This window comes from Typopeltis vanoorti, chromosome 7, assembly GCF_054136105.1.
Source record: "Typopeltis vanoorti isolate ZY-2024b chromosome 7, IOZ_Tvanoo_1.0, whole genome shotgun sequence".
NCBI lineage: Eukaryota > Metazoa > Arthropoda > Arachnida > Uropygi > Thelyphonidae > Typopeltis > Typopeltis vanoorti.
Window position 1 is genome coordinate 30,866,732 of NC_143555.1, and position 27,367 is coordinate 30,894,098.

Consider the following 27,367-nt stretch of genomic DNA (forward strand, 5'->3'; position numbering starts at 1 on the left):
GTTTAAAGACGAATTCAGTAAAACGAATGAACTCGATAGTCTCAACGTTTTGTATGTTTAGTGGTTATTTTTTACACAAGATTGGATTTTCATTAGAACATGAAATAAATCCTTGCTGTTTTAATAAAATTAAAGTTCTTACAATCTCTATTTTATTTATTTTAATAAATATTCTTATAAAAAATAAACCCTCCAAACCGATAAAGATGAGAGGCCTAACTTAACTCACCTCTTATATAATCATAAAGATAGGCCCTGAATCAGAAATGAAGGAGTCTCACCGACATTGATAATACACTATTGCTTTTGACGCCATTTAGTGATAACTTGAAGTATAACTTAAAACTGCACGTCATTAAGATAAGTTTGGTTCCACAGTACACCATATAAGTATTCCTTGATTTCTGTTTCTTGGCCGACGCATTACAAGGTAAGATTATCCCAAGCAGCACGATTTTCTGTCAAATTGTCTGTTTTTATTATAATTCACCTTTAAATGTTCGGAATTCTGCGCTAAAAATAAAATGCGTGAGATAATCAAATGATGGATCCATTCGTTAAAGATAATTTCTCACGCATTTTATTTTTAGCGCAGAATTAACGAATAAACTATAAATTATGTAATACAGATTTTTGAATAATTAATTCTTCCCGAACTCATTAATGAGAGCCTCACTGAGCTATCTAATTTATCTCCTTTAAAAATTTAATGCCATTAATTTATTCCTAAATGTCGATGTTTATAACTTCAGTTTTTATCTTGTTACCTAAACATATATCTAAAAGCATCGGCCATGGACGAAAATTAAATGTTTTTTATTTCGTCTGCTGTTATAGCAAACGTGATAATTGTTTGCTTCTCAGTATATTTGTTATGCATATAACACACACATGCATAAATATTTTTAACAACGAAACAAGGCTCTGTCTGAATCGAAATCAAAAATTGCTGTTGTGCATTTAAATTTTTTTAGAAATGTGTATGCAATTAATAACGAGGGAAGTGGATAAAATGCAAATTTTATTATTTGTTCATTAATAACAAATAGGATACAAGTTCATATAGTTTTATTTTTTGTAGAATATCTGATCATTATACAGCACGTAATCATCTTATAATTCGAGCAGAATGAGTTCTACCGCTGGAAAGGTAAGCTTTCCATGTTTTATGTCTACAATTAAAACTGATTTTCATATATGCTTAAGCCTTTATATGTATGAGCATAATGAGAGAAGTTGACTATAAAAATATAACTTACTAATTTCGATATTTCTTATCAATTATAGTTTGAGGAATAAATTGATGAGCGAAAAGTATAATAAGCGATAATCTTACACTAGAGTACAAACAGATTTATACACTTTAATAAGCAAGGCAGCGTTAACATATCAAGTGAAGAAAATGATCTACCACCTTTTGAAGCACTCAACAGTTTCAAATTTACGCGTAATATGGAATGAGTCTACCACAGTGCGATTGGAATCCAAACCAGTCGATAGCGAAAGCAGTTCTCTACATCCTTACGCACACACTGGACAGAGTGTGTGCGTAAGTCTCAGCATCAAACATAATACACTGGATTATTTGCTAAGACTGTAATTACAAGATTACAGTCTTAGCAAATTTATATTAATTTATTAATATAATTAATATTAATAAAACTGTGACAAACTAAATATTTCCTTCTTTCTTTAGCCAATAAAATGCCGAGCAGCTGTAATATGGGGGCCAAACCAACCTTTCTCCATAGAAGAGGTGGAAGTTGCTGTCCCAAAAGCTGGAGAGGTCAGAATAAAAGTAAGTCGTGTGTTATATATATGGGCAACTGTTAATAGTATTAGCTATTGATTAGCTAAATATAAATTAGTTAAATATAAATTAATAAAATGAAACATAACTATAGGTCTTTAAATTTATGGTCTGGTGTTGTCACTGCGTATCATTCTAGTAATAAAATATCTTGTTTTATTTCCCTGCATTGAAAAAAGTGTGTTCTTGGAGATATGGGAATACTGTTTCTAAGAACGTCTGGACATGCAACAGATTTCAGAAATTGATCCGCAAGTCCGAGGCGAAATTTTCACGAGAATATTTCTTCGAGACATGAATGGATATCATTTGCCAGTTCTAAAGGAGCGTGGGAAGAGATTTTTTGTTAATCCCAACAACGAGAAGCTACCCTATACTATATTCGTATGCTAATAAATTGTGCACTTATAGGATAACATATTACGAATATTATTACTAATACATTATCATGTATCACATAATTCAAAAATCTGCTCTAGCTGCTAGACAGTACTTTTCAAAAGTTGCGATGCTTGGCAACTAGAACACGTCTTAGAGCAGCTTTGGCAACTAGCTTCAAATAAGCAAAGTGGTGTCCTCACAACAAGATCATGAAATTCATCTGCCCCCTGGAGACATTAACAAACATCCATTCCCATGGTGAGATTCGAATCAGAACGAGTTGCTTGAAAGCGGGTACTAATCAGGCTGGAGTACTTACCAATACGAATGCATATCTTTATCTTTTAAGAATGGTATTCGCATTTATTACATTTTAATACTCAATTACTCCGGTAAGGGAGGAAGAAAAATTATAGGAACATGGAGCATGATACTATTAAATTTCTTTTAAGAAATATAATTTTTTAAAGGCCATATTCGAGTTATTTGTCACTTTCATGTATTAGCAACTGCCTACTGATATCCTTTTGCTTATCGTTACGTATTTCACTAAAATCTTAAATAACATATTGAGAAATAATAGCAATGAAATAGTAAATAGTTTAAAAAGCTATTTATATTGCGTAATTATTAATTCTCAGCAATAAATCGAATCATTTTTAATTTTTTTTTCTAGATGGTTTCCAGTGGAGTTTGCCATTCAGATGTTCACTTGCAGGAAGGTCGAGCACCATTGAAATATCCGGCCGTGCTCGGACATGAGGGTGCTGGAATAATTGAAAGCGTTGGGGTAGGAGTAAAATCTTTAAAGCCTGGTAAGTTAGTTTCTTAATAAGAAATATTACACTCTTTAGAAACGTGGTATTTTGAAATGTGAGAATTTTTTCTTTGTATCATTCCGTCTATGTACAAAGTGGAAGCTTTTAAGAAAAACGGTGTTTTGTCCATTAGAAGAGTAACTCCCCCCCCCCATTCCAGTGATGGATTCGGTACTATCTCCAAATTGATTTGATTTAGTTTGCGATGACCAAAAAATGTTAATAAAAATTAATGTCTAACATCCCAGTGTTCAATGATCGTCTTATTTTTCCTTTTAGGTGATCACGTCATCCCTACGTTTGCGCCACAATGTGGAGACTGCAAACTCTGCAAAAATAGCAAAACCAACCTGTGTGACAAAAAAGAGTAAGAAAAATCAGCATTTTATTGTTTATTTTATGATCTAATATTTCATAAGCTAAATTCCTGATGTAGAGGTGTACTTGACTATAAGGATGTGCTTGGAATATACAGAACAGTAAATTCCATTCCAGTTCAAGAATGGCTAACGTATTATGTAAACGATGTAGTATTGTATTTATATACAGAGTCCGTCAAAAAAATGTATACACACTTTAACAGATGTCATATGGACTTTTGTCGAAGTTGTATCGAATTATGGCAGCAATGTGTAGTATGATGTTCTCTCAAAATATGTCGTTACTCGCATGAATACTAGCATCAACACGTGACCGGTAGGACAGTCAAACAAAATCGCCGAGGCACGATTGTCATTTGAGGAACGCAAGACCATTTTAAAGTGTTATTTCAAATTTGAGATTGTTGTTCAAGTTCAACGATCTATGGGGGACTCTAAAGGATGTAGTGTATCGTAGAAAACCAGCTATACTGGTGGCTCTTCGGAAAGAAATTGAAACGGCATGTGCAGCAATCCCACTGGACACTTTTTGGCCAACGTCACCCAAACAGTAGTTCGCCGTAAAAATAAGTGTCTGGACGCTAATAGTAACCATTTTGAGCACCTCCTGTAATTGTAAAAGTCAAAGGTAACTTGTATTCATCCCTTGATGTCTGTAGAAATTTAGTATTACAATTTGTATACGGTTTTTCTTTTGCTGAAGTGTGTATAAATTTTTTGGACCAACTCTGTATATATTCAATAATGAACTTTTGTTCCCAAATTAATAATATTTCTAAATTTTAGTTTCGCGATGGACTCGGTCCAATTAGATGGTACCACACGATTAACGTGTAAAGGGAAAGAACTTCGTCAAATGAATTCCATCAGCACTTTCTCTGAATACACGGTGACCAACGAGATCTACGTTGCAAAGGTGAGTAGAATATTTACTGTTTTCATTGGAAGATATTTTTTCGAAAGAAACTTACGTAATCGTTTCTTAAGTTGATCTTTTAGGTTTAAGACAGCTTTTGTCATTATTCGAATATCTTATCTGTTGGGTGAGGAAGAGATCCACGTTTCTGTGCTGGAGGGGAGGGGAGGCATCGTAGGACATCGAAAAGAATTGTTTCTAAAAATTACAGAACTACTGCAGTTCAGGTAACCGAACTGAATATTCATCTTTTAGAATCCGTTTCAACAAAAAAAAATGGTCTGACATGAGCTTCATAAATTCAATATTTATGGTAGAGCTGCAGTTACCAAAACTCTGATTACTGAAAAGAATGCTCAGGTGCGTAAACGATGGTGATCACGAGCTTCAAACTTGGATGTCAGAAAACTGGAAGCGTGTGATATGATCAGATGAGTCCACCTTTATGCTGCTTCCTGCATCAGGAGGACGAGTTTACCTTTGGGAGAACACCCAAAGAAGCCTACAGTCCAGATGCGTGGTTCCAACTGGAGCAGGTCTGTGATGGTCTGGGCAGCAATATTGTGGTATTCTGTTGGTGCCATTATTACTCTTCATGGCAGAATTATTGTAAGTGATTTGGACATTTTGGGTAATCAAGTGCATTACACGATCCCAACAACAACGCAGTATTCCAAGACAATTCCCCATTAAAACTGCTTGAACTGTGTACAGTCGTGGTTTGAAGAGCATGAAGACGAACTTCACCATCTTCCATGGCCAGCACAATCACCAGATTTGAATATTATTGAACCACTCTGCTCAGTTTTGGAGAGCAGAATAAGGTTTAGGTTCCCACTTTTAACGTGTTTAAAATAACTTTCATGCTCAATAAGAATGGTACACAATTCCGGAAACTATTCAAAACTTATTTGATCCATTCCAAGAAGTCAGGTTGTACAAAAGGCAAAAGTTGTTCCAACACCATATTAATAAAGAAATGTGTGTGTATAACAAGTTTTCATTATTTTGTCCAAAGCGCGTGCATCCGAATTAGTATTGAAAAATGTTTTAAAAAGAAAATGATTGTCCATTATGTTATTCACAAGTAAACTATTTTCCTTTTGACTTAACACTTTTAAAAATTAAGTTTCGTAAATTTTAAAAGTTTCTATTAGCAACAAATAATGGCTAATAAATAATGGATATTTATTATCCTTTAACCAAATTGCATCCAGACAAAATGAAGGAATAACATGTCTGCGGACGGAAAAGTTGAGTCATAACATCAAATACAAGCCATACAGAATATTTTCACAGAGAGGAGGGAAGTTAATTTATCAAGCACGTAATGGGGGGGGACATGCATTTTTATCTTTGGGAGCAAGGAGACATCGAATTCAGAGAATCACACACTCTGGTTGAAGAATACCGAGTTCAGGAATGTCCAAAAGTAGGTATAAGAGGTTTCGATAGATTTCAAACTTTTATTGTATTTGCCATTGGCACACAGTAATAAATCTATAGGTTTAGTTACCTATCGATTTAAAAATTCGGGTATCGAAGGTAATGGACCGATGCAATTCCTTTACCTTGACAATGGAATGTTCGAATCCCACTGTAGACATGTCTGTATACAGGAGTATTCGAATCCACAGCTTGTTTATTGATAGCGGAGATGTTATGCACAGTTGACCGTATGCATAAAATCTCCAACACAACCGACAGCAAGTAGTCAGTTCTGTTGAGAATACGCTGAAGATGAGCGATAAATAAGCCATTTTGTCGAGAATGTTCATCTTTTTAATGTATTCAATGGTATGTTTTCGTTTGTAGATTACAAAAAAAGTTATTTTTATTCAGAGAGAATAACGCTTTTGTCTCTCCCGTAGATCAATCCGAAGGCCCCTCTTGAGAAGGTATGCCTAATCGGATGTTGCGTACCAACTGGTTATGGAGCAGCAGTGAACTGTGCCAAAGTGACACCAGGATCCACGTGTGCAGTTTTCGGACTAGGAGGAGTTGGTATGAATGTCGCATTAGGGTGCAAGGCCAGTGGGGCAAAACGTATTATAGGTGTGGACACAAATCCGCAAAAATTTGAACAAGGTACGTACAAAAAAAAAAAAAAAATCACAAATTGCATGCTCGTAGGTATATATTATTATATTGAACTTGAAATCTTTTAAACCTTTAGATTATTTGTTCGAATAATTCTTTGGTTATTCTGTTTATCAATCCTTGAATTCACATCAGCTTCATTTTAGTATTAATCATAATCGCATTAAACTATTTAGCATAAAATAATTCTAAAAGTTTTTCTCAGATCATTTGATATCTGAATATTGAACTCGCGTTCTGCAGTTGATTCACCTTCTTAAAGAAACTAGAAAATCTTTGAAGCATTTATTCTAACCTAAGATATTTAATACATATTCATCAGAATTTTTTTGTAACTCCTGAGTGGTGAGAGTTTTTGTCACCAATGTTAATGTGAAAGTAGAATAAAAGTTAATAAATTTTTTTAAAACTTTATACCAGTAACTCAGCTAAGCGAGGAATGCAATTTCATATATTGTGGGAAAGAATAAGTGCACTGCATTTTAGGTGCTAATAAAGTTCTATGTAAAACAATTTACGTATGCAGTAAAAATAACTGGTAGTCAAACCTGAAAACAATTTGTTACAAATGGTACTAACTTTGTCAGTTTTAAATTTTAATGAACTATAAAAATAACTTGCAGCAATTCTTAAAGTTGATTTTTAGTTGCCGATGTAAACATATCAGAGAAGATCATTCATTTATAGAGAAATAACTGTTTTGCGAAAACTGAGACAACTTTTTTTAATAGAATTTCAACTGATTCTGGGTAAACATTTTTCACTCCGCGTGTTAAAAATAAACGTGTGAAATCAACTAACGGCCTGCAGAATGGAGTACAGAACTGAGAAAAACTGTAATCACAACAGCTAAAGCAGGTGACTACCTTCTTGAAAGAGAATAAGTTTGCCTATAAATGCAAGTAAGAAATCACAAAGTACATATGGTGATATGGAGCACCACTGGCCTGCCACCATCTTAGTTACTCGCCTCTGAAACCGTTGCCTCATCCACATATCCAAGAAACCCAAGCGACCAAATATAATCCAGATGAGGCCTTATAAAGAATCACTTCATTTTTATCTCTGCATGTCAGGATGTTCCTCAATAATCAGGTAATTCCATGAGTTGTTTTGATACTTTTGCAATATGCCATCTGAATTTCAATCCTAATTCACCAATACACCCAGATCCCTCGCTTCAAGTTCCCGGAGTACAATCCCATCAATATACAGTATATCGTACACAGCTGGGAACTTTGTATTCCAAAACGCATAACCTTGCACTTTGCCATTAAATTGGCATTCATTCTTCTTCTTTGCCCATACTGCCAGTCTATTTAAATCATCCTTTAAAATATCGGCATCATATCTGTTGACTATTGCTCTACCAAATTTTTCATAATCTGCAAACAACTAAATATTTCCCCTTAGATCATTTCCTATATTATTAACAAGCAAATTAAATTATACTGACCCAAGTATAAAGCCTTGGCAGGCTACCAGTCACAGGCCTTCTAGAGTACTATGCATTTGCATAAACTACTATCTGGTATCTCTCCTTCACTCATTCTTATCCACATCACACGCTTCATATCCATACCCATACCCATTTGTGTGTGTGTGTGTGTGTGTGTGTTTATAGTATAAATTTATATACTATAAATTATTATAGAAAGTAAGTTACGGAAACAAGACCTACCCTTCACAAAGCCATGCTATCTCCAATACAATATCCTATTCCTGAATTTTGTCTTTAACTAACTTCGCTAATACTTTGACCACCACTCCTGAAATGCTAATTGGTCTATAATTAGCCACTTCTGTCTTGAAACCGCCTTTATGCGATAGAACTATTTTTACTTCTTTCCATTCCCTTGGGACTCTCCATGAGCTGAAACGAGGATCAGACAACCTAGTCAAAGGGATACCAACTCCCTAACAGGTTATCTCTCTCTCTCAATACGGGATGATATCCCATCCAAACACACACACACCTGTATTGACATACAGTTCGTTCTGTAATATCCTAAGTACCTGGAATTCCTCTATCCTTACTTACACATTAATCCCTGTCATATCTATTAGGGTAATATCATCACCTAGATGAGACACTCTTGTAAAATGATTACCCAATAATTCGACTAGTTCTTCTACTTCGGTCGCTTCTCTGCCGTCTACATTCTTCAAAATCGCTCTACTGTGGGCATGATTTCTTTTGCTTGCCACAAATTGAAAGCACTCTTTCGGATCACGCTCTGCTCTCGTTCACCTGATCTCTTCTGATACTCCGATTTTGCTTTCCTTGCCATACTAATCGCTCTTCTGGCCATTGCTTCATACTGCCGATAGGCTTGCTTATCACGTCTATCTCCGAATCTCTTCCACATACTTCTTTCTTTTTAGCTCCTGCTTAATGCTGTAACTCATACATTTAATTCCCAGTTTATTAATTATCTTAACTCTTGGTAGGCAGTTAGCTACTTGTTCGTTCAAACATCCTCTTTATCACTTCCATGCACTATTAACATCTAATTCCTAAAGTATATCCTCTCATGGCAGTTCTCTGAGAAATTTTCTAAGTTCCTCGTAGATCCCAGCTTTACAATTCCACATCAAACCCTTCTTTACTGAAAATTCCACACTTTAGTCACCTCACAGGTCAAAACTGAGTGATCGCTCCCGCTGATTGGTGGCAATAAATCCATCTTAGCTATGCACAAATTCTCAGCTGTTATCCCAAGGTCCAACACTCTCGATTCCCACTTATTCTCCATTACATGCTGCCTTAATTATTCCTAAGAAGTTGCATAAATTCCATTTCCTTCGCCATATGATCTTTCCTCCTTCCAATCTATATCCCTAGAATTGAAGTCACTCATAATAATTACTCGCCCTCTACTGATTTTATTTATTTGTTGATGCATATCATCCACATTATCCCTTGCATTCCCTGGTCTATAGTAGCAGCAAACCAGATGCTTTGTCGTGTTAGCTTGCATCTCACACCAAATAGCCTCAAAATCATTTTTCCCCACTTTACTAATTTCCTGTTGGATTAGCACTCGTTTAGGCAGTAACTCATTTGTTATTACCAGTCCCTCCCCAATTCTCTCCTCCCTAAAAGTATAACCTTCACTTTCTATGCCAATAATTATATCATCCTTAGTCAATCACCTTTCACTAATACCTATAACTTTGTGCCAATAGGAACTAACCAATGCTAAAAATTACTCCTCCTTGTTCCCGATACTCTTGGATTTAGTATACATAAAAATATAAACCTCATAGTTCCGTAATTAAATTCTTATTTACAACCTCAAACTAAAGACAGCATTTTCTCTCCAATTACACACCTATTTGCTTTATTGGTACCTGCATACCGTATTTACTCGAATATAACTCGCACTCTTTTTCCCAAAATTAAAATTTAAAACTCGTGGTGTTAGATATATTTTCGGAAACGAACGTTTTTCAGGAAAAAATTAAATTGACGTTTATAATTAATGAAATAAAATGGATGCATTTAAATTTTAATTATCAACGTTAGGTATTTACGCTATCGGCAGCTCAACTTTCATCACGCGACATATTTGAATCTTAAGTGACAATGCTTTTGTAATTAAATTAAAACAGTTTCTTTATTGCTTCCCTTTTATCATTTAGGAATCATAAGATCACCATGATTTAAAAATACTGAAAATGGGTATGCCTTACAAAGAATGTACTATTCGCTATCGTTACAACCGGTCTCGAATATGATTGGTGCAGTATTAACGAAATATCGTGCGACTCAACAACAAAGGCAAGCTGAAGATTATTAGATATATGAAGAGCCAAAGGCTTCAATTCGGCGACATATGACTTGTTTAAGTTAAGGGATATTACCTCCCATATCGTTTCTTAGCCGAATAAGAAACTCAAAGAGTTCCATGCCGAATATAGTAGAAACCGGTCTGGGTAGTGACCTTCTCTCATAATGTAGAACAGAAATACAGCTCCTAGGAGCTAAGTTCACATGATGGATAAATACCAAGAATAGTGATCGGAACTTGCTCCATCTTTGACAGTTGTCTCAGCTTGCACTACCTTTAGGGTCAGTTGCTGCAGTATCCAGGTATTTGCTTACGCTTGGAATCGCCGAACTTTATATAGTTTCTACTATATTCGGCATGAAACTCCTTGAGTTTCTTATTCGGCTAAGAAACGATATGGGAGGTAATATCCCTTAACTTAAACAAGTCATATGTCGCCGAATTGAAGCCTTTGGCTCTTCATATAATTAGTCATTTATTAGGACACCTCTCGGCAATACTCATAGAAGGGTTATAAGTTCTGTTCGCTACAAACTTGTATTAACTAGGTCTGCCTACTCACTGATGAGACCCCAATGAGGGTGGAAACCGGTGAGGGGAGGATCTGGCTTTGAGAGGCTCCGCTTGGAGGTAGGTTTTTGCCTGTCTCTGAGTAGGGCCACCGCTGAGATTATGGCTCTGCTTGGTGGTGGGGTGAGCCTGTCATCGAGTGGAACAACGCTGAGTTCGGCGATCTTTCGGGATCGTCTTATTTTTAGAGCCCGCTTCATCTATACATAAGGTTGAAACCGGTCTGGGTAGTGACCTTCTCTCATAATGTTGAACAGAAATACAGCTCCTAGCAGCTAAGTTCACATTATGGGTAAATATCAAGAATAGTGATCGGAGCTTGCTCCACCTTAGACATGAGTTGCCTCAGCTTGCACTACCTTAAGGATCAGTTGCTGCAGTACCCAGGTATTTGTTTACGCTTGGAATCGCCGAACTTTATAGAGTTTCTACTATATTCGGCATGAAACTCTGAGTTTCTTATTCGGCTAAGAAACGATATGGGATGTAATATCCCTTAACTTAAACAAGCTGAAGATTGTTGAGTTGAAATGCTGATTTCTTCAATCGAATTTCAAAATATCAGTAATAACATTCACTGTATTTTTAAACTTTTTTAAAGTTTTAAACTTTTTTTGTGTGCGCGAGGTATATGCGAATGTTTTTCATTTCTTTTTTTCGTAAAGTAAAATTAGGGATGCGAGATATACACGAAGGCGAGTTATATTCGAATAAGTACGGTACTTCCTCACCTGCTTCCTCCCTAACAACTCTAATTTCCCTGATTTTGGCTATCTAAACCTGCTATCGTCAGCAAGTCGTTTTCTAAACTCTCAATACCAAATCCGTGGTTAAGTGCAAACCATCAGCCTTATACCAGTCTTTTCTACCAAAATACTGTTGGTAGAAGGCAGAGCGTGGCGTGTGGACCAAGGATTAAGTAAGACGCAGTTGGTTGTACAGTGTGCAGCGCCCTTCCTCGATAAGTCCTTGGAAGTGTGACGTAATAAAGCCAAATACAGCAAAATTTATTTTTATGCCAGTAATAGATGAAGCAACAACTGGAAAAAAAAGCTCTCCTTTTGTTTATTGTGTATATGAAGGTTATTTTACGTATAGTACATGACGAAATTTAAATTTTAAAACAGTTAAGTGTACACGGAAAGACGACTAAATTTGGGGAAAGGGGAACATATCTGAAGTTGATATATTCGAGAATTTTCTGCATGCATTTCAGTCAGATCTATTAACAAATAACTCAGTTTCGTTTTCTAAATAGTATTTGAAACATCTTTTCAGTCTTCAGTGTGCGATTCTGATTTTATTACTTGCTTGTCCCATTTAAGCGAGTGAATTGTCCTGCGTATCATTGTAAATGAAATATACCATTGCACCAAATGTAAAGTTATAACAACGAAAGTTAACCGACTTCAGATAAATATTGTAAGAAATGTTAATTGTTCATTATAAGCCATTACGTATTTCCTACTTGGAAATAGGGATGGCAAGTGAACATTAATTCGTTAATATAACTGTGAACAATCCCTCATAAGCGCACTTGAGGTGAAATGTGGAAACATTTTGATAGATGAATTCAAATACCCGTTTCTTTCCCAACATTGCTTATTACGTAACCGGCTTGCCACCGAAAAATATTAAAATATCTCTAAATTAATCGATTTAAATTATCTTTATTTTTGTTGCTAATATCATTGACGAGGGGAAAGCATGATCTGCAAGGGCAGAGAGACATCTCTTATTGGGTACACATATTCGTCTATGGATAATTTATGTAACTCCTTATTTAGGAAATAAACTATTGTAATTTTTTTTTATTTTAATAACGAAACCTGTGGTGAGATCATAATTCAAAGAAACACACGTACACATTGTAAATTATTTAATTGTAATTATTTAATTACAATTAAAAATTTTTTACTGTGGTTAATACGTGTGCTTCTTTTAATTATTGTAATGTTAGCTTTGTTTACAAAGACTTATGAAATGTGTGTTTTTCAGCTAGGAAGTTTGGATGCACAGAATTCGTTAACCCTACTGAACACAAGAAGCCAATCGATGAAGTCCTGAGAGAGCTAACTGATGGCGGTGTGGATTATTCTTTTATTTCTGTAGGAAACGTGGATGTAATGGTCAGTTCTTGATTAATTGATTTAGTAACGAAGGTTTCTAATAATTACTGATTTATGTTATAATAAATTAGTTTAATCCTTTATCCGAATATAAAGCAAACTAAAGTTTGCACCTGAAGTATCTTCAGGACTGAGGCAACTCGTGGTAAAGGTGGACCAAGCTCTCATCGCTACTTGTCTTAGTATCTCCCATAATGCAAAGCATATCTCTTTGCGGACATGTATAATGCTATGCATTAAGGGAAGGGCCACTACCCAAACCAGTTACGATCTTTATTGAGGTCTCGTCAGAGCTTCTCCATTGCTTCCACCTTAGTATCACCACTTCTGGGTCTGGCTCCCACTGACGAGACCTCAATAAAGGTCGAAACCGGTCTGGGTAGTATCCTTCCCTTAATGCATAGCATTATACATGTCCGCAAGGAGATGAGCTTTGTATTATGGGGGATACTAAGACAAGTGGTGATTAGAGCTTGGACCACCTTTACTACGAGTTGCTTCAGTCCTAAAGATACTTCAGGTGCAAACTTTAGTTTGCTTACATTTGATAAAGGATTAAACGAAATTTATTACAGTCTAACCAAGTGGGAAAAAACCTCCAACATCTTTCCCAAAAATACTGATTTATGTATTTATCTAAATGTTATCTAACAACTGTATTTATACAAACAGCCAACCATAATTGATATCATATTTATTATTTCTATAAAATGCATAAACTAAATATCATAAACTCTGATCATCTACATTTTCTACTTTAATATAACTAGAAAATATTTATCGGAAAATTACCAGAATTGGGTAGTTTAAATAATTTAATGCCAGCCCTCACTAGTAATGGCGATGTGGTAACGGACTACCAACAATCACAAACCTCGCTATCAACTTAAAGATCTAATCCACTGCAAGTATCTTTGCCTTCGAATAAACCTTCAATCAATGCTAACTGATTACCGTGAGCTTTTAATAACTAAATTTCAGTTATCTGCAGGATGCAATGCAAATTATGAAAACCACAAATCACTGTGCGTAATTACAGAACTCGTGAACCAAAGGTTTTCTAATTTTCTGCTTTCTAATATTCAATAAAGTGCAGTTGCTTAGATATCAAAACTCTTCTACGGTGTTGTTCAACCTTATCTAGATGCTTAGCCCATCCATCGAATTTTAATCAGTTATAACTAATTGCGATCAAAGCACAAACTTTTCAACTTCCATGTTTGTTATTGCATTTACTAGGCGACCTGTTAGATGAAACAGTGCATTCTTGTTTAGTGAACGTAGACTGCCTTTCCGCCTAGTTTGCCATACAAACATTCTTTGTATAAGTTTCACAGATCACCTCTTAATATACTTCAACATCTGATGACATAAGACAATTCCCTGAAGATTATTTCACTCAAAATCGTTTAGCTCCGAATATCAAAGAAGGCATGTAGATTGTTTCTTCTGTATTCTTATGTTCTGATTTTTTTCTTTCGAAATCAACGATTATTTCAAATGGAAAGACTATTCCAATATAAGTTCTGTTGTTAATTATGTACATTACATGCTAATTTTTAAAGATTCTGGCAATCCTAATCATTTTCTTTCACAAATTTCTTTTTCCTAATGGATCTCAATGAATTTCAGAACTTGGGTTTTCTTGCCACTCATCGAGCCTATGGAACGTGTGTCGTCATAGGTTTACCTGAAAAGGAAAAAAATGTAACCTCAAATGCTTGGGATCTGATTTTCGGAAGAGTTTTAAAAGGGACTTCTTATGGTGGTAAGTGAATATAAAATTAAGAAAAAATAATCCAAGTTAAGTGAGGATGCATCACTAGTTAATGTAAACCATTGATGCGTCCTGCTGCCTCTCATTATAAATTGGGTCTAACAGGCAAACCGTGATCACTCCCAATTACTTAATTTGAAAATGTGATTAACATTATCGTGATATTCTAAGTTTAATTCTTTATCTCAATTTTAATTCATTACTGTTTAATATTCCTTTATTTATTAAGGTCGCAAGTTATTAAGGGCTTAAAGTGAATAACGTTTTTTATTTAAGCCTGGACAAGTTCATTCAAATGTAATTTTAATTCTTAAGGGGCTCAGTGTGTCAAAATTGAAACCTCGCAGTTCATTATGTGAATAACATGTTTCTTTTTTTGTTGTTGTTGTTAGGATACCGATCCACACTTGAACTTCCCAAATTAGTGGATCTGTATATGGACGGAAAGCTGTTAGTGGATGAACTAATTTCTTACACACTTCCTTTGGAACGAATCAATGATGCCGTGGACCTCATGCTCACTGGAAAAGCGTAAGTATAGTAATTACATATCAAGATTTTTTTTTCATTCTATCCTGGATAAATGAAAGAATGTGGTGGTTTTTCCCTTCAGTCGTTTCCGACCGTAAATGACTGTGTAGGCATTGCCCACAAAGTGTTCCTGGCGAAATTTTTGCAGGGTACTTCACCATTTGTTTTCCCCAATCCCCCAATTTTTATCCGTGCTCGGGACCGGCATATGGATGGGACGTATTCATGACTGTAATCCATGTGTGTTCACGGGGCCAGTTTGCATGTTCTGGTGTGCGAAAAACCCGATTTTGTTGTGAAAAAAAAAACCAACCTCCGTATGAGACCAGCTAACTCACCTTTCGTCGAAAGTTCCTCACGTCACTGACGAGAATCGAATTCAAGTCTTTCCGACCAAATGGTTTTGTCTATACTGACTGAGCTAAGGAAGCTCAAAGAAAGCATACATATTAGTTTATTGTACAGATCAAATTAAGTACTCCTTTCGTATTTCGCTTCAGAAGACAAACGACCGTCTATTAGATGTTAGGAAGTGAAGAGTAGGAAGGAAACCTTTCTGTAGGAGACTGAGCATCTCGACGTCGGTGTGTATTGAAGCCACTTCGTATCTACAGAAAGCGGGTGATCCTCTTATAGTGGACGATAGAATAGTCTAAACATTCAGAGTCTGTTGGTTGGAGAGGGAAGACGCTAATCATTAGATCTACTAGCGAAGTTACTCTGAAAAGACTACAGCTGTTGAAAACAAAAGCTGTAACTTAACACCATACAGCGACTATTAAGAGACAGTACGAACGTTGTTTGTAATATTGGTTGGATAACACGTTAGTAATAGTTGTCTGCCGTATACTTGCCTCTGTTTCTACAATTATTGATTGCCATGAACTGCTTTCGATTACGGCAAAGAAAGGTTAAGACTGGTGACCCTTCTTCCGATTTTCGAAATTCACTTTGAGCTAAACGAATTTCGTGGGAACTATACGACATTAGGAGACTATCCACATTCCTCTGTAAGGTAAATATACGGACATCACTTTCAATACTTTAATCATTCAAATGCAAATATTGTGTGCTTAATGTAGCAGCAGATAGGTATTATCTTTTTTTTCGCTTAATATTTATTAATCGCTTTTAATTCGTTTTATTTTCAAATGCCTTTTACGTAATTTTTGTATAGTGTCAGAATTTAGAATTACAGATTGACAATTCTGATCCTTCGAGAAATTTCTTTGCTTTCTGGTCTATTGATATATATAAGTATCCTGTGAATAGTCAGCGGAGACGCTACTGTTATTCAGAATTTCAATTCTCTGACTTCTCGTTGAAATATAGCTTGCTAAACATTATAAATAAGAGTGTTCCATTTGACTAATATTTTACATCCTAGAGTTACTGGTATCATCGCTTACATCAGAGAGACTTAAACAAGATTCTAATGAGATAAAACCAACGTGTTTGTTTTCTATTCGAACTATTAAATAACGCTTTCTATTCGACCTATTAAATAAATAGTTACATACTTCTAGGGAGAGGAGTTTTCACAAATTGTCCCAATTTTAATATCAAAGGTGCTTTTGTAAAGTATTATTGCATAGGATACCAATGCCGTGATTTATTTTTAATTACAGCATTGAAATCTGAGGTCTTTTATCGGCATGTGTACTTCATCAAATGTTTCGGTCTTTAGTGTCGCATCGAATTGTTTAGTTTGCTTGAAGCTTAAAAAATGGTCCAATATAAATAAAAACATCACTTTAGTTAGTTGAGAGGCTAAAGATTAAATTTCATTGAAATCATTCTAGCCAAATGGAATTAGTATATGCTTATAGATGAATGAAAACCCAGATTTAAGAGACGCATTGGATTCTTACTGTTGCAAAACCCACCTTATGATCATGTATGCCTTTCTCAGTTTGAGAAATTCTTAAAGAGACAGAAAATCAACGCAAAATGAGTAAGAAACCATAACTCGCAATCATTAGGCATAGTTCTGTATGGGCTCGGTTCCAGAGTGCAGGATAATCTCGGTATCAGACTGCATTTTTACTAATTACGTTGGCTATTATGGATTATTCTGAAAAGAAGCCCTCACGAAATTCCCCTCATGTAGCGTGTCATGTTTCTCAGATTATGAATGTCACGTATAATAAGATCTCATAGTGCATTAATGTAGTTGACAGTATCTGCTCGGATATGACATATCATGTGCAAAATTAAAGCAACTGTTTTACATTTCTTATTCCATACGCACTTTGTGAGGACTGCATTAGCTTAAAATAAGATAAAGCCGGTTTTGTAATCGAGTGATGCACATACATAATTATTTACCTCCTCCATAAGGATAAAACTTCTTGCGAAATTTTCGATTGCTTTTTATGTTGCGTTTAGAGAAGAAAAAGATACCATGATCTAGAAATTTTATACTGATTCATCATTATAAAAATGGCAAAACTATCTTCGCTTCTGTTATATAACTGGACTTTAAGCAGCTCAGGCTTTGGTATGTACAGCATAGTCTCTAAATCGATAGTAGGATCGAAACTAAAGCCGTTTCCAAGACACCCAAATTCCATGATTTCGTTGCCCTTGAGGACAAAGCTCGTTTATTTATAGAAAGCTAAAAAGAAGTGCACAAATCTGTTTACGTACTGAGGTTATTTCTTTTCTAAGTAATAGAAATTGCAGACATTGCGTCAACTTGCCAGTATTATTTCTTCTCATTTCAGTAGCAGTTGCGCTGAAATTTGATTTTAACAGCATGAATCAAAATAAAAAAATATATTTTATTCTCTTTGTTTTTTGCAAGTTTATTTTCTTTATAATTTTAAGCTCACAAGCACTTTATCACACAGTAGAGTTTTTTCCCTATCAAGTGCATTTCTACTCATTGTTAATTCATATTACCAAGAAATCAACATATTTGCCATTCTAAACATGTAAAGATATTTTTATTATTTTTTTCAAAGCAAATACTGACGCAAAGTTCATCACTTGGAATAAATAGTTTGACAGAAATAAATGCTACATGACTCAGTTAATTTACTTCTTTACCCTTATCACTGTGCAATGCTTTTTGTATACTTCTGGCCTACTGTACATGACATAGCTACGTAAGAGTATGCTGCTTATTTTAGATTTTTTCAAGAAAATTTGAAATCGTCCTGCCTGCCTTCTTGTAAGTCTTATGACTCTTACAAACCATTGATGCTATTATTGTCAGGACAAATTAGTTTCGTCTGAGAGTTTAAAACAAGCGTTCTGAACTCAGTAAGTTAATACACGCTTATCCTGGTGGGCCTTAACAAACATCCGTGTTGCAACTCGTACGCTTTACAACAGCATGCATTGGTTTTGACTGACAAGGTAAACAAGGTTTTCAAATCTGAAATTGGCAAGGAAGCCGAAGACAACGCATGAAAAAAAGGGGAGATGGAGCCTCAGTTGGTGAATATGAAGCTACAATCTCTTAAGTCAAAACACACTCGATTAGTTTATGAACTCTGACAGTCTAATACGTAAATAAGTTCATTAGTTTTCGTTGAGTGCTACGTTGTGTTTTAAAGAGTGGTTGAAGAAATAAGCACTGCTCAGCAAGTAGAAATAATATAAGTGCGAAACCTTTCAGCATATAGTTGAAACCACATCTTGTTTTGTTCTTTATATAATGAATAATTAGCTTGCAATAAGTGATTGACTTTTAGTTGATTTGAATTGCATCATTCAGGATATGAAGAATCTAAAAGAAAGGCCAGTAGTGAGACTGTGCATGATTTATGCTAAGCATCCACGACTTATTTATATCATGATAGCGAGATAAATTGGATTTGTCGAAGTTCTTAAGGGGATAAATAGGATTCCATCGAAATGTTTGATGACTGCATATGTGATTTTGAAATTGCTGCCGAATACTAGAACTGTTAATAAATTTTGTATTCGATTTTTAACACAGAATTGTTCTGTGTTTTAAAAGAAAGCGTGCTGTGGTAGCTTCCATTTTCTACAGGAAAAAAAAAGTACGGAGGGTTTCATGCTATTTATTCCATAATCAATTGCAAGCACGTTATCTGAATAACTGGAGATTACTTTTGGCAAATCGGGATGATTATGTCAAATTTCACCAACATAATTATCTTATGGATCATTATGGCAAAAGATTTTTTCTCCCTTTCCGAACTATGAACAGTTGAAATATTAATGTTTTTGTTTGATTTATTATTTTAAAATAAATATTTTTTCTCATGTATAATTTCTGTTTACAGAATCCGAAGTGTTATTCTCTATAAATGAGCATCTCTGGTGGACTACGAAGTTACGTCTACAGAAAGGCTGTTGGCATGTGAGACATAGAATGAAGAGAAAGTAATTTCGATGGTTCTTAAAAGGAATTGTCAGTTGAATAAAAATATTTTAATGCATGCCTTGATTTTGATTTAAAAAATTTATATTTGATTTTTAACACAGAACTCTTCGGTGTTTTAACAGAGAGTGAGTAATTTGATATACGCTTTTTTATAAATTGTAATTAAACGAAATCACCATTCATAGTCCATCCTATTATTATTACGTGACACCTCCAAGGAGTCCAAAGGCTCATCGAGGGAGGGCACCCACTCTACAGCTGTTTCCATCCCTCAATCCAGCTACAGCGAACCACCACCATTGACACTAACGCCATCTGCTGCCCATCACCACCATTAATATTTTTTGTCTGTTAATTGCGTGTGTTCTCAAGGCTGATTAGTCTGTATGAAGGATGAAAAACCCCAGTTTTCGTATGAGATCGGCTAACTCGCCGTCAATTGAAAAACACCGTATAAAGATTCCTCTCGTCACGACGAGAATCGAACTTAGGCCTTTTCCAATCGAAGGGCGCAACATACCGTCGTCCCAGTTGCGCTATGGAGGCGCTTTTAAACGCAGCCTCTGGTGAGAAACGCACTCACGACTCTTACATTCTCAGATATCCTACTCAGTAAAATTTTCACCAGAAAATTTGAAATGGTTATCGGACGCGGTTGGTTTTGCATCTGCACCAAGCATTTCTTATCAAATAAATCAGGACTTTCACACCACCAAAGAACAAGTGGCAACTCATAAAAACCTCCATACTTAAATTCAGACTACATAAGAAGCGAACGAACTGATACGATGCTCTACTAATATTAATAAAAACGAAGGCTACATCTTAAATCAGCTATGGGCAGAGTATGTAAAACTCATTCATATTAATGAATTAGACTATGATAGAAGTGATAACGTCCGCGCGGTTAGCCTAGTGGCTTTGCGCTTCGCAACCATATGCCTGGGGAAGGAGTGTCCTAGGTTCGATTCCCGTCCACGACGTGAGGAGCTTAAGGATCTTCCTCAGCCATAGCCAAGTTAGCCGGTCTTGGGAGTGGGCAGCAGGTTTTTTTCCGCCAGTTTATCTGGGGTTTTTCATCCCGCAAGCAGGCAAACCTGCCCCGTGAACACACAGGTTACAGTCATAAATATTTACGGCAAGGAAGGCAACGGGAAACCACCTTGCTCATAATCATCTCTCCCTAGAATGGTAGCATAAAGCTACCCTCCCGCGGCCGTATGGCAGATGGGAACCAGAAGAAGAAGAAGTGATAACACATTGCAACAATGAGCCACGCTTCTTACGTCAAGTTAAATTAAAAATAATGATAGAAATCGCTCTATGAAACCCGTTCTCTTTTTTCTTTTTTTTTTTTGTAAGATAATGCGAAAATAATTCTAACTACAAAGGTAATAACTAAAAACATGACTGAATTTGTTTCATTTCGTCAATACAGATTATAAAGAGGAAAGGAATCGATGTAAGTCGAGACCACTCTTAAAGTTGACCTGAAAAGATAGATAGATATATTAGGGTTACCAAGTAATTTTATAAACTTGGTTATTTTACTCCTAATCCCAAGTAAGCAAACAGTTAAATTTGCGCCTGAACGTAGTTCGAGTCTAAAGGTGGTACAACATATATATATAAACTGACAGTGATACTCAGTAACCGTGCTCATTCTAGTTGAGTTCGACAGATTTACTTTGCAAGAACTGCTGGTTTGTGATTTTTCTGATTTTTGAAGAAAAGAAACAACTAATAACGTTAAAATCTCTTTCCGTATGGCAATACTGGCTTCTTCAAAGCGCTAATTTATCGACAAATGTAGAAGACATACCTTGGAATCCACACTTACGAAATTTTTTTTCTGAAGTATAGAAAAATAAACCGATTTCATTCAGAACTTACTCGTCTTCAAATAAGTGTTGAATTGCTTAAAGGAATTTTATAAGGAAACAGAAAAATATCAAAGAAGTTTGTAACACATGTCAGTAACTGAACAGTTGGGGATACAAAGAAACGACTAAGTCTTGATAGACATTAAACACTTAAAATATATAAAGCTAAGACTTCCGACGACATATACTTCTCATATTAGAACATCAACAAGACCCATGATATGTTGACAGTGCCCAATTATAGAATTTTTATGTGACTTGCACTGATGAAAGGTAGCATGCCTGTAGCACATTGGTGTCGGGGATGGGCTAATGATTAGATACTCTAGAAACTGCTCTGTAGACGAAGCATATATTTTGGGGGGGGGGGGAGAAATCGGCAAAACAATGGGGTCCGAAAAATTCTATTTCTAACTCCAATTAGGAGTCAGAAACAGCAGATGACGTGTTCCTAACTCTGAAAGAACGTGAAATCTTCGATCGACTTTTCTTTTGCGTTATACTGTCTCTGGAAACTCGTTTCATAGAACCAAACCTACCTGCTTACTCCAGAAGTGGAGCAGGAGAGTAAGGTTTTTGTTTCCCAAGAAGAGGCTGTATAAGCATTAGAAAAAGCTTTTTTTTTTTAATTTTATACTTTCCTCAGAACAACTTTTGAACTCTTACTCCCCCCCCCCCAACGTTTTTCACAAAATGTTGAAGAACTTACACTATGTTCAAGTAAAAATTAAAAATGTAAATACATGAGACTTTTTAAATTTTTGCGATATATTTGCCTTTTTTTAAGTTCAATAATTCAGATATCTGTTATCATTAATCTATTTGATAAAAACAGAATCGTGTTTGTACTGAATTTCTAATCATGTTCAAGGTTATGGGTTTCTAACTAGAAACACAATTTTCAGCGAACATGTTTGAATCAACATATTTCGTTCTGAATACCCATGCTTCATTCCCGTGACAAAATCTCACCTTTTTTCTACTTCTAAAGTAGAAAACGTGATCCAGGGGAACTGCAATTCCCATACGTACTTCACAACTCAAATGTACAGATCATGAGCACCTCAGTAATAAAATTGATAATGACAACGTTCAAAAGAAGTGCATTTTCTTGTAAAAAAAAAAAGTCATTTATAAAGGCATAAGCTGGTGTGTTAGATGATTTATAAAAACACCAGTTTTAATTTCTATCAGAAATAACTAAAAACTCGGGATTCCAAGAAACCAGAGTCTCGGATTCTTCTGCCAAGTAATCCTCACGATTTACACACACTTCAATCGAGATCAGGAATTCCTAGTTAGATAATCGGGAATACGTTCTTAGACTTAAGCCACATCAAGACTAATAACCAGGGTTACGGTCTGTAAGACCGCAATTTTTTTGTATCATTAAGACATTCACAAACATCTATGAAGTGGAGTGTCAATCATAGCCCATGATGAAGAGCAAAGATGATAATCAACAGCAACCAGACTACCAAATTACACACATGTGATTTTTCTTTTAAATGAATTGCATTTTAGTTACTTTGGAATAATCTTAAAAATAAGTTCATATTTACAGCAATTGCACAAAATTTCTAAAATGAATTTATTGAACAGGAATGAAACTTAAACACATTCATATGAAATAAGCTATCAAATGAGTAAATGTAACGATTGACAAAATGCGTCGATATATATGCAAGCACTTGCGATGCTGAATATCAAATGCACTTGCGATGCTGAATATCAAATCCACTCGCGATCGATGCATGTGTTATGTATTCACAGGATTTCGACTGGTCAGTACAGTCGGATGTTTTATGAAATAGTAATTAAAAGGTTTCAACACAAATTCGATATCATTTTGAGTTTGTCCAGAATATCCACTTAGCGAATAAGATTTTTGAAGCAGGCTTTATTGTATAAATATTTGAGCAATTGCACTTCGAATCTGGTGAGGTGCTAGCTCCGAATTTATATAATATACAGAGAGCTAGTAAAAAGATAGTTCAATAAAAAAAAAAAGCAGCATATATCTCTTAGTTAAAAGATCAGTTACCGAAATAACAGAATTTCGTCAGTTTGTTGAATTTTTTACTCTTTCATAGCATACTCGCAGATGAGGCGAAAGATAATTATAAAAAACAAAAAAGGCTACCATTTAATTAAAATTAAGTGTTACAAACCCATTCCTTCCTCCCCCTACATAGTACCTTAAGAAAATTCTTCTTACGCCACGGGCTTGTGCTTGGTACATACCACCGAATTCTTTCCAGTAGCGAAAGATTGCTGTTACACCCAGTTCCAATAATTTGCTCTGTTATGTCGGAGAGTTGCGTTGTTTGCTAGTTTTGTCGATAAAATTCCTATTCTCGTGATATGTGGCTGGCTAATTGAATTAGGCATTGGAAATACCTCACGTTGTAGGCAGCATTTGATTTCGATTAAATCTCTTTATTATTACTATTATTAAGAGACCTCCAGGGAGTCACACTCATCGAGAGAGGCCACATAGCGCACACACACACACACACACACACACCAGTTTTAATACTTATTCTTGAATTCATTCACACCGCTTGTACTCACAACATCCAATAGCAATACATTTCAATTTCGCACCGCCCTCTGAGAGAAAAACCCAAGAATATATGTGAAATCTTTGACATGCAATGAAGGCATCGCTGACTGAAATATAATCATTATTCTTGAGTTTTTTCATTTACTTTTGATCATGTATCACATTAATATCACATTAATTATTTATAGATTTCATAAGCAGGGATCCCCAGCACACGCTTTCTTATATGAACTGAAATCATCTCTTCAAACTATTGCTACCTTTTAACCAATCGGTTTTCCCCCTACAGGACCAGACGGACTTTCCACGTCAAGTACTGCGAAAGATTTAAGTTTTTTTTTTTAATTATCCTGGAAATTTCGAGTCAATATAATATATATTAGTTGCATCGCGACCAGTTATGAACAAGTAGTTAAATATAAAAGTTCTTGTTCGGCTGCTATGGGCTTTATACTTTATTTAATCTGATAAAAAAAAGAACAAATGGAAAATCACTCAGTAAGGATATTACTTGAAGTGCACACACTTCATAATACCATGGCAAAAATCAACTTCGGTCGCATATTATTCAACTGATAGTTTCTGAAGATGTATATATTCTCCTGATCCGTCTGCAATTTCAGACCTCACATAAGCGAATAGCCATTCATAACGTTCAATGAAGTTGTGTTCAAAGCACTAAAAAAAAAAAAAAAAAAAAAAAAAAAAAAAAACATACTTCGAAGTAAAATGGACAGTTATAAATATCTAAAATACAAAATGTGATTTCATACTATGGGATACATGCGAGTAGACTCACGGTGGTACAAGAGAGGGAACGTACTTCATAGAATTCAAATCTTCTTGCGAAACTCCAACAAATGTTAAAAAATTAACAGTTTAAAAGAATACGCTAAGTTCCACAACCACATCTTTTAAATATCGATATTTAAATAATTATTTATTTGCATTGATTTGCAAAAACTTTCCAATACGCATGAATATAATTATCTCCTTATAATTTGAATTAAGTCTATCTCAGAAAGTGCAGGTCTAGTTAGGTCGGCGCTTTCTGTGATAAGGGACTCCAAACTAAAGTACTTTAAACGAGGAGTAGCCCTGGTACATGAATGCATGACGCATCCACTCTCCCACCACAACAGTCTGTTGGTTCAAATCTCACTACGGGCATATATATTTGTGACTGACTTACTAATTGTGTGCAAAGGGAGTTGCGATTCTATCACTTCTAGAAGTGGTAGAATCCCGAAATCCTGGGAGGTACGAATGTTACAACATTCACCAAACGGGCGGCAAATGTACTCCAAATCTTAGAACGATTCCGCTGCTGGTTCTCCAGGAAGTCAGTAAAGTTGCCAAATTGATATCTGCGTTGAGAAATTACTCCTATGATGAGACTTCGGTTTTGTAGATTGCAAATCTTAGATACAAGACGGATAAAAGGGAAGAATTACTTTACAGACTTTAATGAATAGATTAGAAAATATTATTTCACTGAAAAAAAAAACTGTTCATGAATTAAATATGTCTGCAAGTGTTGTGGTAGTAGATAATGTAAATATTCTTAAGATTTTTGACAAATTTGAAAGGCATTAATCTTGTACAACTGGTTTTCCTTATAGGCAGTACTTGGTATACGATAGTTTCTATTGGGAATGGCTGTTTTTATTCACTTACTCGCGATATTTTACTATAAAAAAATTTCCTGTATTAGTATATTATTTATTGCTTTTAATGGTTGTATGAGAACATAAAGGCATTTTCGACCTTCACCTTGGGCTTTGTACTCTTTTTAGTATTATTTTCATTCTAAATAGTAAAAACAAAATTGGATAATAAAAAGTTCAATGGAAACCAGAAATGCTTTAAAAGTCGAAATTCAAAGTCACTTATATGGTGTATTCCTCCGGATATCACATAGAAGATATTTGCAAAGAGAATTAGTTGGAAAGGAAACAATATAAATTATGTCAAAAATAAATAAATAATCGTAATGTACATCTCAATTTGAGAGCTGTTTATTTGAAACATACTTAGAGGTATAAGAGTAAAAGTGGCGTCTTCGTCATACTAGAAAGCACTCAATTTAAGATTTATTTTTGCTTACAGCAGAAATTGTATTCGATTTGACAGTTGAGTTTGCTTTCCGCAAATGAAGTTTTGATTTGCAGTTTCAAGTAGTTTGAGTCAAACATAATAAACGTATTTTATAATATATCAGTTTAATTTACCTTTTAAATTAAATTAATTTTATTACATTTATTGAAAGCAACCTCATGACCTTAGCATTTCTTCAATGTCATAATTAGCGCTAAGCAACATTTATCAAACGAGCATATTTGCATAATTAGTGCTCACGAGACCACTTACTTGAACTAAACGAGTGTTTTGCACGCAGTCGGCACGTGATTTGCTCAAGTCTATTCCATTATTAGCAGACAGGAAGACTTCGCTGATTTTCAAAAACTTCCCAGTATTTGTATGCATTTTATTGTGAACGATAAAATAGATATTGATGATGGACCTACATAATAAATCAATACTGAGAAATGTCTTCCTCGCGCAGAAGAAAAACAGCTAGTTTCTATATTGCTTGCTACTTGTCGTAGTAGAGAGAGAGAGAGTTATATTAGTCATATGTAAAAAAAATCGAAGCAAAAGCCAATATTAGTGACGCTGCCCATATATCATTGCATTGTAATTTTAGAATTACATTGTATTTTAATTATACTTCATTGACGTTTTAAATATTTCGTTTGACTTTCATTTCAGCCAGCCATATCTCGTACTGTTGTTGGCTGAGGAGCAAACACTCCGAGGGCCATAGAGGAAGAGAAAATTGCTGTTCCAAAAGCGATAGAAGTTCCAATAAAGGTAAGGTCTCAATAGAAATAAATGCAGTAGTAGTATGATACCGAACTGTTAGGATAGACAAAATTTTCGCTGAACTGCCTTTGAATTCCACTTCATTCAAACATTTTATTCGACTACAATGTTTTAGTAATCATAGAAAAATCAAGTAAATACTGATAGAATACAAACTTGATTTAGAAGCTCTAATGGAGCCACTTTCATTTGGTGTTCCTGCACTATTGAATGTAACGTCTGTTTTGGATCAAAATATATTTCGATCAAATCGTTTTCGAAACGCAAATAAATATCCACGTAAAAATGTTCCTGACATTTTAATTGCATTTTTATAACAATACTAATAACAGTTTTGAGTATTTTTTTTTTAAATCATAAAAATGCTGTTAGATCGTAAATACTCCATTGAATTGCTTCGGGGAATTATTAATAGCTGGCATGGGGTAAATAACTACAAGCATATCTCTAAGAATTGCATAGCGCG

At 35.1% G+C, this 27,367-nt stretch overlaps 2 protein-coding genes across 4 annotated transcripts in view; both read left to right on the forward strand.

Moving 5' to 3' along the window:
* Positions 1–383: 383 nt before the first annotated feature.
* Positions 384–26,815, forward strand: LOC150104555 (alcohol dehydrogenase class-3-like). Of its 3 annotated transcripts, XR_016548576.1 has the most exons (12): positions 384–430; positions 1,082–1,150; positions 1,697–1,798; positions 2,868–3,006; positions 3,289–3,376; positions 4,176–4,305; positions 6,177–6,393; positions 12,768–12,898; positions 14,531–14,666; positions 15,068–15,206; positions 19,466–19,565; positions 26,788–26,815. XR_016548576.1 is itself a non-coding variant. In XM_090395771.1 (11 exons), exons 2-11 carry the CDS (start codon positions 1,130–1,132, stop codon positions 19,491–19,493), a joined length of 1,131 nt encoding a protein of 376 aa, XP_090251897.1. In that variant the 5' UTR covers positions 384–430; positions 1,082–1,129; the 3' UTR covers positions 19,494–19,621. The 3 variants fall into 3 exon arrangements, 2 of the variants coding, with proteins under 2 accessions (XP_090251897.1, XP_090251898.1); XM_090395771.1 differs by lacking the exon at positions 26,788–26,815 and having other exon boundaries at positions 19,466–19,621; XM_090395772.1 differs by lacking the exons at positions 384–430; positions 26,788–26,815 and having other exon boundaries at positions 738–1,150; positions 19,466–19,621.
* The window catches only part of LOC150104556 (alcohol dehydrogenase class-3-like), a 46,119-nt gene continuing 45,539 nt past the window's right edge, over positions 26,788–27,367 (forward strand). Inside the window, exon 1 of the mRNA XM_090395769.1 lies at positions 26,788–26,889. The gene's annotated coding sequence lies outside the window, so the exon portion shown is untranslated. The remainder of the gene's footprint in view (positions 26,890–27,367) is intronic.

What these genes read in the sequence shown, in the direction of transcription:
- LOC150104555 (XM_090395771.1), top strand. Translation starts at nt 1,130, where the DNA reads ATGAGTTCTACCGCTGGAAAG. An exon ending in TCCGCAAAAATTTGAACAAG is followed by an intron (nt 6,394 to 12,767) that starts GTACGTACAAAA and finishes TGTGTTTTTCAG; the next exon opens with CTAGGAAGTTTGGATGCACA. An exon ending in AAAAGGGACTTCTTATGGTG is followed by an intron (nt 14,667 to 15,067) that starts GTAAGTGAATAT and finishes TGTTGTTGTTAG; the next exon opens with GATACCGATCCACACTTGAA.